Source organism: Pristiophorus japonicus, chromosome 4, assembly GCF_044704955.1.
Source record: "Pristiophorus japonicus isolate sPriJap1 chromosome 4, sPriJap1.hap1, whole genome shotgun sequence".
NCBI classification, from domain to species: domain Eukaryota; kingdom Metazoa; phylum Chordata; class Chondrichthyes; family Pristiophoridae; genus Pristiophorus; species Pristiophorus japonicus.
In genome coordinates this window covers 240,089,727-240,103,361 of record NC_091980.1, presented here as the reverse complement: position 1 = coordinate 240,103,361, position 13,635 = coordinate 240,089,727, and the positions used below count along the sequence as shown (strand labels likewise).

Sequence of the window (13,635 nt, the reverse complement as noted above, 5' to 3'; positions counted from 1 at the left end):
CAAAGTTTTGAGGAGTGTTCTCCTCCTCAACCATGTGTTGCATCATCATCATCTCTTCCACCATTGTCTCTTCATTCCTCATTCCCTCCAATTCCTACTCTCTGGGAGGGGGCAGGCAGCTCCACCTGTGGAATTGTAAAAACATAACAATGGTCTGTGACAGGGGAAGGGTCAAAGGCAGCATGAGAGCAATTCACTTTGCACAGGCTTATGTGGAGAACAAACGTGTTACTGAGAATCATTACATGAAACTATCATAAGCAGACAGAAACTACATGACATAACAAAACTTGAGTCCCAAACAGTATGTTGCTTTCCAAATGGCAGAGTGTGATCAACCAAAAATTCATGTCATAACATTTCATGTTCACAGCATTACATTACATTCTACATTATATTGACATAGCATCGAATTACATGACCACAGTACATTCCAGGGATTATGCAGATTTACCCTCCCCGATAATCAGTTTGGCACCAACACCTGTGGTGGTGAGATCATATGCTCCCATCAGGGCTGCAGCCCGTTCTAGGTCTGTTAATTCAAGAGTCTTCAATGGATCTCTGCCTGTTTTATGGAGCTCCGCCCTATTCTGCAAAGGTGACAAAATATGTAAACTCATTTCACAGCTACTAATATGGAACACATTCATACATACATGGGTAGACATCCCCAATTAACCGTCCCCAGTCCTTTCATCAAGTGTACCATTTAAGTTCTGTTAGCACGCAAGTGTTGCATGATGAACACATGAAAATACAGAGGACCAACACAATGAGATCGATGATGGGAAATAAAAATGACACCAAGCTTAACATAATAAAACATGGCACTATTTTAAAAGTAATTAGCCAGTGCATGATAAGTTATTACTACTTCTCGCCAACCCAACGATGTCATTCCACCGTTTTGGCACTGGTTCGGCCACCGCATCACTGGCACGACTGACACCGCCTCAGCGATCTCTCGCCATAACCTTTGATATACATTTGGTGCAGGTTTTCCTCGCCCAGCCCATGTTAATTGCTCCCAGCGGGCCTCCACTGCGTGGACAATTCCTGGGCTTCTTCGCAGAAATGAACGGCCGCCCCTCCTCCCACCTACCTCCCTCTCCACTTCCATAAGCTTGTTTTTGCATCTTTATACTGATATTTAAAAAGAATCTTCCAAAACTGTTTTATAAACATATCTATATAACTCAATCTCTCTCTCTCTCTCTCTCTCTCTCAAATTGATCTCCACTTCAGCATTCAAAATGACCAACACTCTCTCTGTTCTCTGCACATGGGCAGGGTCACCTTTGACCTCAAAATTGCAGGAGCATGCACAGGGAACAAAAAAATCCGCGTTTCTAGGGGGGCTGCTCGCCTTTAGTAAGGCAAGCAGATCGCCAACTTTCAGACACTGCCACCGCCCGCTACCGCTAAGAATTGACCATCAAAAATCGCACGAGCGCGCAGCAGCGGTATTCCAGCGGTTCAGAAGACACAACCATCGGAATACAGCTAAGAATCGGGCGGGAACGATCCCGATAGAAATTCTAGCCCAGAGTATTTAGTTCAGGCTTTTTTTTTTAATCCCTTTTGCACAGATGTATTCCCTCCCCTCAAATAATTTCCACACCATTCTCTGGCAACATATTACAGGGAGGAAGTATTTTCCTGATTACTTTTATTTCTAGTTTTGGATTAAATGTGTTATGGTTCAGCGTACTTTTTCTTTTGTGCATAACCAAGCTGTTAAATGTTGTATGTTTCTTGATGTTAGCTTTATGTAACTACTTCAGATCACTGATTTCCCATCCTCCACGCTACTGAAGGCCACGGGGCTGGCAGTCGACTGGTACCTGACTAAATGGGTTATTCAGTTAATTTCACATTTCAGTTTAGAATAACCACTTAAATCAGTAGCATAATGTCACATTCCTGGATAAAAGCAGAAGGGATGATGCAACCAAATACAAGCTTTTGCATTCATGTCTTATAAAAAATTGTAAATGTCATTGTATCAATATCAAGTAAAGAGATTTGTTTATTGCATCACTGAATCAACTCATCATAGAAATCCCCTCAAAGTTTCAAATTGGAAATCTTCCCCCTAAACAACGTTTAAATAAAAACTTTCAGTTGAAACTTTTACATCTGTAATTGCTTAATTTTAGAACATGTCATCAAGTACAATGAAGTCATACTTTTTGTAACTATTACAATTTTAGATTTAAAATTGTCACAACAATGATATTTTCATACTTGGGTGTTCAAGTTTCCATGGAATTTTATTAATTAAATCTATCATCTGTGATAGCTGGGTTTGAATCCACAAATGCAGCCAGATCAAGTTCTTTCTGGATGCAAGGATCCCAAGTAAAATGTGGTTTGGTAGACAGCACCCTCATTCTTCGATATGGCGCACAGCACAAACTCTCGCTGAGAGGATGGCTATTGTGGAAATGGGAAATGTCATGCTAATGTAGTCAGAAGTATTCTTTAGCATTTGGCCACATTGTTGAGCTGAAGTAGAGAGTGCTATACTCCACTGCTTTCATAACACAAAATTCAAAGTACATTCGCAAGTCGCTAAATATTAAATCACACTTCACTTATAAGCAATTCATTATCAGGTTAAATCTTCAATAACAAAAAAACATCAAACCAATATTGTGTGGAACAGTGCATTTGTAAACTCAACATAAGTTTTAAATCACCAGTGTAAACTCAGTCAAAATTATTCAACATATCTCAATTTTTTAGATTATAATTTGAAGTAAAAATATCCAGGACAGTCACTGCTATTCCCTCTATTGCACAGTACAATTTGGCTAATTTCTATCCCTTTTCACATTCAGTGATCAGTGATTTTTTTTTTTTAAGTACAACCTTAAGCTGTACAATTCAATTACATTTCTTGTTGCAGTTTTTGCAACAAACTATATACTTTATGAAAAAAAAGTGCTCTTTGACATATCAAAGAATAGGCAGTTTAGAGCCATCATTGTACAGTTTCCAGCAGATCTGTGAAGTTCTGAAGCTCCCAGATACTAGTAGAAATCCTGTAACAGAAGAAAATGGTCATTAAAATGGTTCAGTGGTAAAGTAACCTGTTGTTCCAACCGTATTCAAATGGACAGCAATCACACACCTTTGTCCTACGGATGTTTAGCGGCAAACGAACCAAAGGTGGGCAGAGGAAACGTTTTAAGGACACCCTCAAATGCAACATCCCCAATGACACCTGGGAGTCCCTGGCCAAAGACCGCCCTAAGTGAAGGAAGTGCATGGGAGAGGGCGCTGAGCACCTCGAGTCTCATCGCCGAGAGCACGCAGAAATCAAGCGCAGGCAGCGGAAAGAGCATACAGCAAACCAGTCCCACCTACCCTTTCCCTCAACGACTATCTATCCCACCTGTGACGGGACTGTGGTTCTTGTATTGGACTGTTCAGCTACCTAAGGACTCATGTTTAGAGTGGAAGCAAGTCTTCCTCGATTCCGAGGGACTGCCTATGATGAATCACACAACTTGGTACATGCTGGCATTAGTACTCCCTTTTAAGATGAATTACAAACAGTTAATAACCCCAAGCTCCTGGCCAGTCAGCAGAAATGCAGTGTAACGGGATTTCTGACCCCATCCTAAATCCCAGGGATGAGATAATTAGCATAAAGGGATTGGGTGCCCATGCCAATTACAGCGCTCCAAGAGTCTGTCCCTTGGTGGGGGAAGAATTTCAAAGCCACACTTTGCCATTATGGTTAAAGAGCAAATTTTTGTACTTTGAATCAAAGAAATCTACAGCACAGTAGGAGGCCCATCATGTCTATGCCAGCCAATAATTTCAAGTACATAGCCAAGTACTTTTTAAAATGTGATGAGGGTTTCTGCCTTTACCATCCTTTCAAGCAGTGAGTTCCAGACCCCCAACACCCTCTGGGTGAAAAGAACTCCCCTCTAATTTTTCTATCAATTACTTTAAATCTATGCCCCCTGGTAAATGACCTCTCTGCTAGGGGAAACAGGTCCTTCCTATCCACTCTATCTAGGTTCCTTAATTTTAAACACCTCAATCAAGTCTCCCCTCAGCCTTCTCTGTTCCAGAGAAAACAACCCCAGCCAATCCAATATTTCGTCAGAGCTATAATTCTCCAGTCCTGACAACATCCTCGTAAAACTCCTCCATACTCTCTCTCTCTCTGTCTCTCCCTCGTTCAATCACATCCTTCCTGTAATGTGGTGACCAGAACTATACATAGTACTCCAGCTGTGGTATAACTTGTGTTTTATACATTCCACAATAGTGGAAGGGAGGTGGAGGAAGAAATATGCAAACAAATTAAGGAAATGAGTAAAAAACATATAATCATGGGGTATTTCAACTACCCCCCATATTAATTGGACAGAAGAGGTAGGTATAGGGAATAAGGGAATGGAGTTCCTACAATGTGTGCAGGACTCCTTTCTAATGCAATATGTAAAAAGCCCAACAAGGAAGGATTCGCTATTAGATCTAGTAATGAGGAATGAACCAGAGCAGACAAGAGAAGTAAAAGTAGTGGAACGTCTGGACAATAGTGACCATAATATAATAGGTTTTAAGATGACAATTGAGAAAGACACAAGTATGAAAAAAAAAGGGCTATAGATTGGAAAAAAGCTGATTTTTGGGGGGCTGTGAATAGAACTTGGGAAAATAAAATGGGCAACCATATTGGCAAAAACCGATGTAGAACAGCAATGGAAAACATTTAAAACGGTGTTCAACAGAGGGCAGGAACAATATATTCCGCAAAACAAAAGAATAAACTAAACACTAATGAGACTCCATGAATGAATAAAACCATAAGGGAACAATTGAGGGTAAGGAACGAGGCCTACATTAAGCACATAGACAGCAGGGAAGTGCATCATAAGGGAGAATATGTAAAGATTAGGAGAGAAGTTTTTTTTTAAAAAAGAGCAATTAGGAAGGGAACGAGGAACTATGAAATTAAATTATCAAGGAATATGAAACAAAATAGTAAAATATTTTACAAGCACATCAATAAAAAAAAAGATTGGGATGGGAAAAGGGCCATTGAGGGACAGACAGGATAATACCACAGGTAACGATAGAGAGATGGCAGAAATATTAAATAATTATTTTGCTTCTGTATTTAGAACAGGACTTGGAACAGGTGGATATGACATTGGATTATGAGATTAGTAATGAGATAAGTACATTTAAAATAAAGAGTGGATATATTAAATAAACAAATCAAACTCAAAAGGATAAAACCCCTGGTCCGGATGGATTGCATCCATGCATTTTAAAAGAATCTAGGGAAGAGATAGAGGCATTCCTACCAATCTATAATGTCAATTTTTGTCTGTACTGGGGTGGGAGCGGGGCCAAGGGCTAGGAGCACGTGATCCGGACTGAGAGACAGTTGCACTGACCAATGAGTGATCAGGGTGCGCCCGGCAACCAATCAGGGCAGGGAGCGATGGCGCGACGCTGGGTCTGCTCCAATGAGGAGGCGGCAATGGATGCGGTGGGGCCAATGGACATGGGGCCTCCCCAGATGTTGCTGCAGAGCAGAGAGGAACGTGTGGCGGAAGAGGGAGAGAGAGAGGGGAGGGAAGACATCAGCGTTGATTCTATAGATGAAGAAGATAGCAGTCTAAACAAGTACTGTTGCAATAAAGATACTAATTTGACTGCAAATGTTTTGCGGGTCCCCACTAGTATTTAATTCATTATAAAAAGATGTAGTGCCAGAGGACTGGCAGATAGCTAACGTAATATCTATATTTAAGAAGGGGGATAAAACATATCCGGGGAATTATACGCCAGTCAGCTTAACATCGGTGGTAGGAAAAATAATGGAATCCCTACTAAAAGGATAAAATAGAACATCCAGAAACCAAAAATATAATAATGAATAGTCAGCATAGGTTTCAAAAGGGAAAGTCTTGCTTGACCAACCTCATTGAATATTTTGAAGAGGTAATAGTAGACAATGGTAATGCAGTAGATGTAATTTATCTAGATTTTCAAAAGGCTTTCGATAAGGTACCCCATAATAGACCTATGAACAAGGTCAAAGAATGCAGAGTCAGGGGACAAGTAGCAGAATGGATAGCTAGTTGGCCTCAAGACAGAAAGCAGAGAGTTGGGGTAAAAGGTAGTTATTCACAGTGGCAGAAGGTAGGTAATGGTGTTCCACAAGGATCAGTGCTGGGACTACCATTGTTCACAATTTATATTAATGATTTAAACTTTGGAATCAAAAACAATTTCTAAATTTGCGGATGACACCAAATTTGGGGGGGGGGGGGGGAAGAGGAATAGTCAATATTGAGGAGGACTGCAACAAATTACAGGAGAACTTTAATAAACTTGCAGAATGAGCATATAATTGGCAAATGAAGTTCAACACAAATGTGAAGTATTGGAAGAATAAGGAAGTCACTTTTTATTTGGAGGGGGAGAATCTAGGTGAGGTAGAAGAACAAAGGGATCCCAGAGTAAAAATACACAAATCACAAAGTTGCACCACAGGTTAGCAAGGCCGTAAAAAAAAAAAGCAAACCAATCACTAGGATTTATTTCTAGAGATATAGAATTGAAAAGTAGGGAGTTTATGCTAAACCTGTATCAAACCTTGGTTAGACCACACTTGGAGTACTGAGTATAGTTCTGGTCGCCATATTATAAAAAGTTTATAGAGACACTGGAGAGGATACAGAGATTTACAAGGATGATACCAGAAATGCGAGGGTATGCCTATCGTGAAAGGATGAACAGGCTGGGTCTCTTTTCTCTTGAAAAAAGGCGGCTGAGGGGTGACCTAATAGAGGTCTTTAAAATTATGAAAGGTTTTGATAGAGTGGATATGGAGAGAATGTTTCCACTTGTGGGGAAAAGCATAACTAGAGGCCATCAATACAAGATAGTCGCAAAGAGATCCAATAGGGAATTCAGAAGAAACCTCTTTACGCAAGAGTGGTGAGAATATGGAACTCGCTACCACAGGGAATGGTTGAAGCGAATAGTATAGATGCAGGGGAGGCTAGACAATTATATGAGGGAGAAGGGAATAAAGGGTTATGCTGATAGATTAGGGAGGAAGCTTGAGTGGAGCACAAACTGGTTGGGCCGAATGGCCTGTTTCTGTGCTGTATGTCATAGGTAACCAATGTAATTTTTCCCCCCAAATTCTCCCCCCTTTATCTTTCTTCTTTCAAAACCAAATTTTAGACTTGACCTCGGTGCTGTCACTGGGAGGATGGGACATTTAACTGCATGCACTTCTGCCCAAATTACTTCACATTGTTAGATATGACTTGCTATTAAACAACTGACAATTTTGACCCCACTTTTGCTGGTATGTAATGCAGATGTACTTTACATTGGGGGCAAAGGAGACAACTGGCAGAAACTCTGGCAGGTCCAGCTATCCTGCTAGTTATGCCGCCTCCTTCTGACATCCGCACAGGATTACAGGTGCAAGAAGCTTCATTCTCTTTCCTCGCCCACCACAGCCGCCCCCCCCCACCACCAACCACCCTCCCCCCCCAAAAAAAAAAACCCAGTGACATTTTCAGCAGTTGGAAAAAGTGGAGCCTTGGTGGAGCATAGCACTAACTTATTTCCAGCATAAATATATAGACCAGCACCCAGTAGTTGTAAAATCTTCACCTGCCAAAAGCATTAAGGAGTGCAACAATGTCTTGACGTGTTATGTGGAATATTTGAGATGGACCAGAGTTTGGTAAACTGTTTATTTGCTTCTCGGAGAACAGGATCTTCAGAGCTGTACCCAGTCCCTGTGTCTGTAAGAATAATATAGTGCATATTAACAGTAATAGACATAAGGGAGTGATAAAATACTTTTGAGGTACTTGATACTGACCTGAAGTTTGCCCCAAAGTCTACACTTGAAGCAACCAACACAATCCATTATTCTTGAAATGTTTTTGAAATGCAGCCGAAATTCTTCCTTTAACGGGAAAGAAATGCAGATTATATTTCTAGCTATACCATTAAATTCAAATCTGTTTTTTCACCATTTTAAACCACAAGCCATTCTTTGAGGATGGACAGTCTTTTGCCAAGGCTGCTCTGAAGCCAATCACTAAAAGGTAAAGGCAAGTATCCAGATGACTGTCCTCCAGATTCTCCCTCTATCATTCTGTAATAAAGCAGTTTGATGGATGTATCTTCATCTCACCAGAACTAGCATTATTGCTGCTGCATAAGGCTCTGCATTTTTTTCAGAACTATTAGCTGAGGCATAGAATGCAAGAGCAGGGAGGTTAGGCTTGAACTATATAAAACCATTAGTTAGGCCACAGCTAGAGTTCGGTGTGCAGCTCTGGTCACCACATTACAGGAAAGTTGTGATTGCACTATAGAGGGTACAGAGGAGATTTACGAGAATGTTGCCTAGACTGGAGAATTTTAGCTATGAGGAAAGATTTGATAGACTGGGTTTGTTTTCTTAGGAGGCGAAGGGGAGACCTTATTGAGGTGTATAAAATTATGAGGGGCCTAGATATAGTGGATAGGAAGGACCTATTTCGTTCAGCAGAGGAGTCAACAACCAGGGGGCATAGATTTAAAGTAATTGGTAGGAGGTTTAGAGGGGATTTGAGGGGAAATGTTTTCACCCAGAGTGTGGTGGGTGTCTGGAAGTCACTGCCTGAAAGGGTGGTAGAGGCAGAAATCCTCACCACATTTTAAAAATATTTGGATGAGCACTTGAAGTGCCATAACCTACAAGGCTACAGACCAAGAGCTGGAATGTGGGATCAGGCTGGATAGGTCTTTGTCAGTCGGCGTGGAAATGATGGGCCGAAATGGCCTCCTTCTGTGCTGTAAATTTCTATGATTCTATGAGAACACAACCATTGAATTTAGACGTAGGACCACACACGGCCACTTGTGCATGCATATATATTCCCCATTAACTTGTTATTTGTTGTGCAGAGGTCGTTTGCAGTACTGTGAATAAATTCCAATGAGAATATGAAAGTACAGTTCTGTGAATGTTCAATGTTGTCATAAGCTGTCTCTGTGCTTGAAGCGAAAATCCAGACCTGAACTATTTATTCTTTGAATTTTTTTTTAATTCACAAAACTGTCTTCTACTCCTTGGAAGAACAGGAATACCCTAATAATCCTCTGCTATATTTTCCTTCTTTAAAACCATTAGTGGAGTTGGATTTTTAAATCTAATGTTCCTCTGTCCTGCCTCATGTTTTGTGGATTTCTCCCCACCTCCAAAGCTCAGTGGCACTAAATTCAGATTTGTTTGTCACAACTTCCTAAAGTTTCACTTCTCCACATCCTGTGCCAAGCTTGTAACTTTCCAACTATTGATGTCTTGTGTTCCTATTGGATAGAGACTTTAAAATAAAATACAGCCTGTACTGGATTTTGTTGTACAAATATCAGTCAGGCTAACAGCGCACACCGTTATTAAAAGTGTAAATCGGGCAGCAATTTCCAGCGATGGCACATTCAGTTAAATGCAGAAATCTGGAAGTTGCTGTCAGCCTTGCCCTGCTCCTCCAGAAGCTGCACAGTACCTCACTGTACCTTGCCGAGAGACTCAAAATTTAAACACATGGAACAGTGTGAAGTTGTGGTACACTTGCTAGAAAAAGTTCAGGCTTGTCCATTCCAGTGTAAGTACATTTTTAATGGTGCTATAGTCTTAATTACTGTAAAACATCCTCTCTGGCACTGAAAATTAACTTTTAAAACCATGGAGTTTCATTCCATCAGATTTTAAATATTGTTGGAAATTAAATAGTTTTAAATTTTTTTGTCTTCTCTCGCTCTGAATCCCATCTTTCTTTCTCTCTCGTTATTTCACTTTCTATATCTGATTTGATATTGAATTAAATATTCTAACGGACACTTTCTGGTTTAGACTCTGTGTTGCTCATTAATGATTTTTCAATCTGATTGATTCAGGAGATACAGTTACTTTCTCTGTTCATACAGGTCCCAGATCTGCTGTTTTGACTCTCTAAATCACAGTACATTTCAGTGCAAAGTCCCATTAAAAGCAAGTGAGCAAGTCCAGGTGTAATGAATGGGTGCTGCTGTTTGTTCGCCAAATCCAGCCCAATCTCTAGATCGCGTCCCGCACAGATGGTCATTGATCTAAAATTGCATGTGAAAATGAACCTCCACATTGGAGTTTTTCTTTTCAATCAGGAGGTCCACATGGAAGAAAATATGTTTGACTGATGTGTGCAACCAAGACTGTCGCATAGCAATGGTGACCATGAAACTGCCAGATTGTCGCAAAAAGCCATTTGGTTCACTAATGTCCTTTAGGGAAGGAAATCTGCCGCCCTTTCTTGGTTTGGCCTAGATGTGACTCCAGACCCACAGCAATGTGGTTGACTCTTAACTGCCCTCTGAAATGGCCTAGCAAGCTACTCGGTTGTACCAAACTGTTACAAAAGTATATGAAGAATAAAACCGGATGGTCCACCCTGCATTGACCTAGGCACTGGACACAAAGTCACACCCAGCCCAGTCAACTCTGCAAAGTCCTCCTCATTAATATCTGCGAACTTGTGCCAAATTGGGAGAGCGATCCCACACACTAGTCAAGCAATAGCTTAACAGTCACACTCAATCGTACCTTTCAGCCAACGTTCCAGACTCCTTCATCACTATCCCTGGGTATATCCTGTCTCACGTGCAGGACAGATCCACCAGAGGTGGCTCCACAGTAATATAATTAGGAGAGAGTGGCCCTGTGAGTCCTCAACATTGACTCCGGACCCCATGAAGTTTCACAGCATCAGGTCAAACATGGGCAAGGAAACCTCTTGCTGATTTACTACCTACTTTCCTCCCTCAACTGATGAATCAATACTCCTCCATATAGAACATCACTTTGAAGTAGCAAGAGCACAGAACATACTCTGGGTAGGGGACTTCAGTGTCCATCACCAAGAGTGGCTCAATAGCACGATTACTGACCGAGCTGGTCAACTCCTGCAAGACTGGGCCTGTGGCAGGTGTGAGAACCAACATGAGGGAAAAACGTACTTGACCTTGTCCTCACAATTTACCTGTCGCAGATGCATCTGTCCATGACGGTATTGGTAGGGGTGACCACCATACAGTCCTCGTCGAGACGAAGTCCTGTCTTCACACTGAGGATGCACTCCAGCGTGTTGTGTGGCACAATCACCGTGCTAAATGGGTTAAATTCAGAACAGAGCTAGCAGTTCAAGACTGGGCATCCATGAGGCGCTGTTGCCAGCAGCAACAGCAGAATTGTATTCCACCACAATCTGTAACTTCATGGCCTTGCATGTTCCTCACTCTACCATCGTTATCAAGTCAGGGGACCAACCCTGGTTCACTGAGGAGCGTAGAAGAGTATGCCAGGAGCAGCACCAGGCATACCTAAAAATGAGGTGCCAACCTGGGGAAGCTACAACACAGAACTACATGCATGCTAAACAGTGGAGGCAGCATGTTACAGACAGAGCTAAGATATCCCACAACCAATGGATCAGATGAAAGTCCTGCCACATCCAGTCAGGAATGGTGGTGGACAATTAAACAACTAACGGGAGGAGGGGGCTCCACAAACATCCCCATCCTCAATGACGGTGGAGCGTGTGAGTGCAAAAGACAAGGCGGGCGCACTCGCAACCATCTTCAGCCAGAAGTTATATGAGTGAATGATCCATCTTGGCCTCCTCCCGAGGTCCTCAGCACCACAGAAGCCAGTCTCCAGCCAATTCGATTCACTCCAAGTGATATCAAAAAATAGCTGAGCACACTGGATACAGCAAAGGCTATGGGCCCCGACATCATCCCAGCTGTTGTGCTGAAGACTTGTGCACCAGAACTAGCCGCTCCTCTAGCCAAACTGTTCCAGTACAGCTACAACAGTGGCAGCTACCTAACAATGTGGAAAATTGCCCATGTTTGTCCTGTCCACAAAAACCAGAACAAATCCAATCCAGCCAATATCGTCTCGTCAATCTACTATCAATCATCAGGAAAGTGATAAAAGGTGTCATGGCAGTGCTATCAACAGATGCTTACTCACCAATAACCTGCTCAGTTTGGGTTTGGCCATGACCACTCAGCTCCAGACCTCATTACAGCCTTGGTCCAAACATGGACAAAAGAGGTGAGGAGAGAGTGACTGCCCTTGACATCAAGGAACTATTTGACCGAGTGTGGCATCAAGGAGCAAAAGTAAAATTGAAGTCAATGGGAATCAAGGGGAAAACTCTCCACTGGCTGAAGTCATACATAACCCAAAGGAAGATGGCTGTAGTTGTTGGAGGTCAATCAACACAGTCCCAGGACATCACAGCAGGAGTACTCAGGGCAATGTCTGAGGCCCAACCATCTTCAGCTGCTTCGTCAATTACCTTCCCTCCATCATAAAGGTCAGAAGTGGGGATGTTCGCTGATGACTGCACAGTGTTCAGTGCCATTTGCAACTCCTCAGAAAATGAAGCAGTCTGTCCCTGCAAGCCGGAACTGGACGACATTCAGGCTTGGGCTGATAAGTGGTAAGTAACATTCATGCCACACAAGTGACAGGCAATGACCATCTCCAACAAGAGAGCCTAACCACCACCTCTTGACCTTCAATGGCATTACCAGCACCATCAACATCCTGGGGGTCATCATTGACCAGAAACTGGACCAGCCACAAAAATACTGTAGCCGCAAGAGCAGGTCAGAGGCTGGGTATTCTGCAGTGAGTGACTCTCTTCCTGACTCCCCAAAGCCTTGCCACCACTTATAAAGGCACAAGTCAGGAGTGTGATGGAATACTCTCCACTTGCCTAGATGAGTGCAGCTCCAACAACACTCAAAAAGCTCGACACCATCCAGGACAAAGAATCTGCTTGATTGGCACCCCATCCAACATCTTAAATGTTCACTCCTTCCACCACTGGTGCACCGTGGCTGCAGTGTGTACCATCTGCAAGATGCATGCAGCAACTCGCCAAGGCTTCTTCGGCAGCACCTCCCAAACCTGCGACCTCTACCACCTAGAAGGAGAAGGGCAGCAGCTGCATGGGAATACCATCCTGACTTGGAAATATATCTTCATTTCTTCATTGTTGCTGGGTCAAAATTCTGGAACTTTCTCCCTAATAACACTGTGGGAGTACCTTCACCAGACGGACTGCAGTGGTTTAAAAAGTCGGCTCACCACCACCATCTCCATGGCAATTAGGGATGGTCAATAAATGCTGGCCTTGCCAATGACGCCCACATTCCATGAACAATTTTTTTTTAAAACAAGAACTACGCATGAAATCAATCATTTATAATCAGGACTAAAACATTTAGGAACAAAAATATTTGTCGGGTGCACCTGCCCGCAGCTAATATCCACACATCTGCACTTTCAGCATTGGAAGTGTTGGAAGATATCCAGCAGTGGAAACCTCAAGTTATTGCCATATTTTACTTCCTTCTCTTTCCTCGTATTGCTATGTTGAAAGCAAATGCAGAAGTTCTATTACCAGCATGGCTAAAATGTGAGAACTCACAACAGTAGTCTAATTTTGGACCTTTCGGTTCTGTTCAGCTCAGTGCCACATCATGTGGTGGATTTAGCCACTGTGCCATCAGGGTAGCTAC

At 42.3% G+C, this 13,635-nt stretch overlaps 1 protein-coding gene across 1 annotated transcript in view; it reads right to left on the bottom strand.

The window, feature by feature from the left end:
- Positions 1-1,906: 1,906 nt before the first annotated feature.
- Positions 1,907-13,635, bottom strand: part of ero1a (endoplasmic reticulum oxidoreductase 1 alpha) — a 59,025-nt gene continuing 47,296 nt past the window's right edge. The window contains exons 14-16 of the mRNA XM_070879208.1: positions 7,892-7,978; positions 7,678-7,811; positions 1,907-3,050 (exon numbers count right to left, since the gene is read on the bottom strand). Coding sequence (XP_070735309.1) covers positions 2,990-3,050; positions 7,678-7,811; positions 7,892-7,978 — 282 coding nt within the window. The 3' untranslated portion in view covers positions 1,907-2,989. The remainder of the gene's footprint in view (positions 3,051-7,677; positions 7,812-7,891; positions 7,979-13,635) is intronic.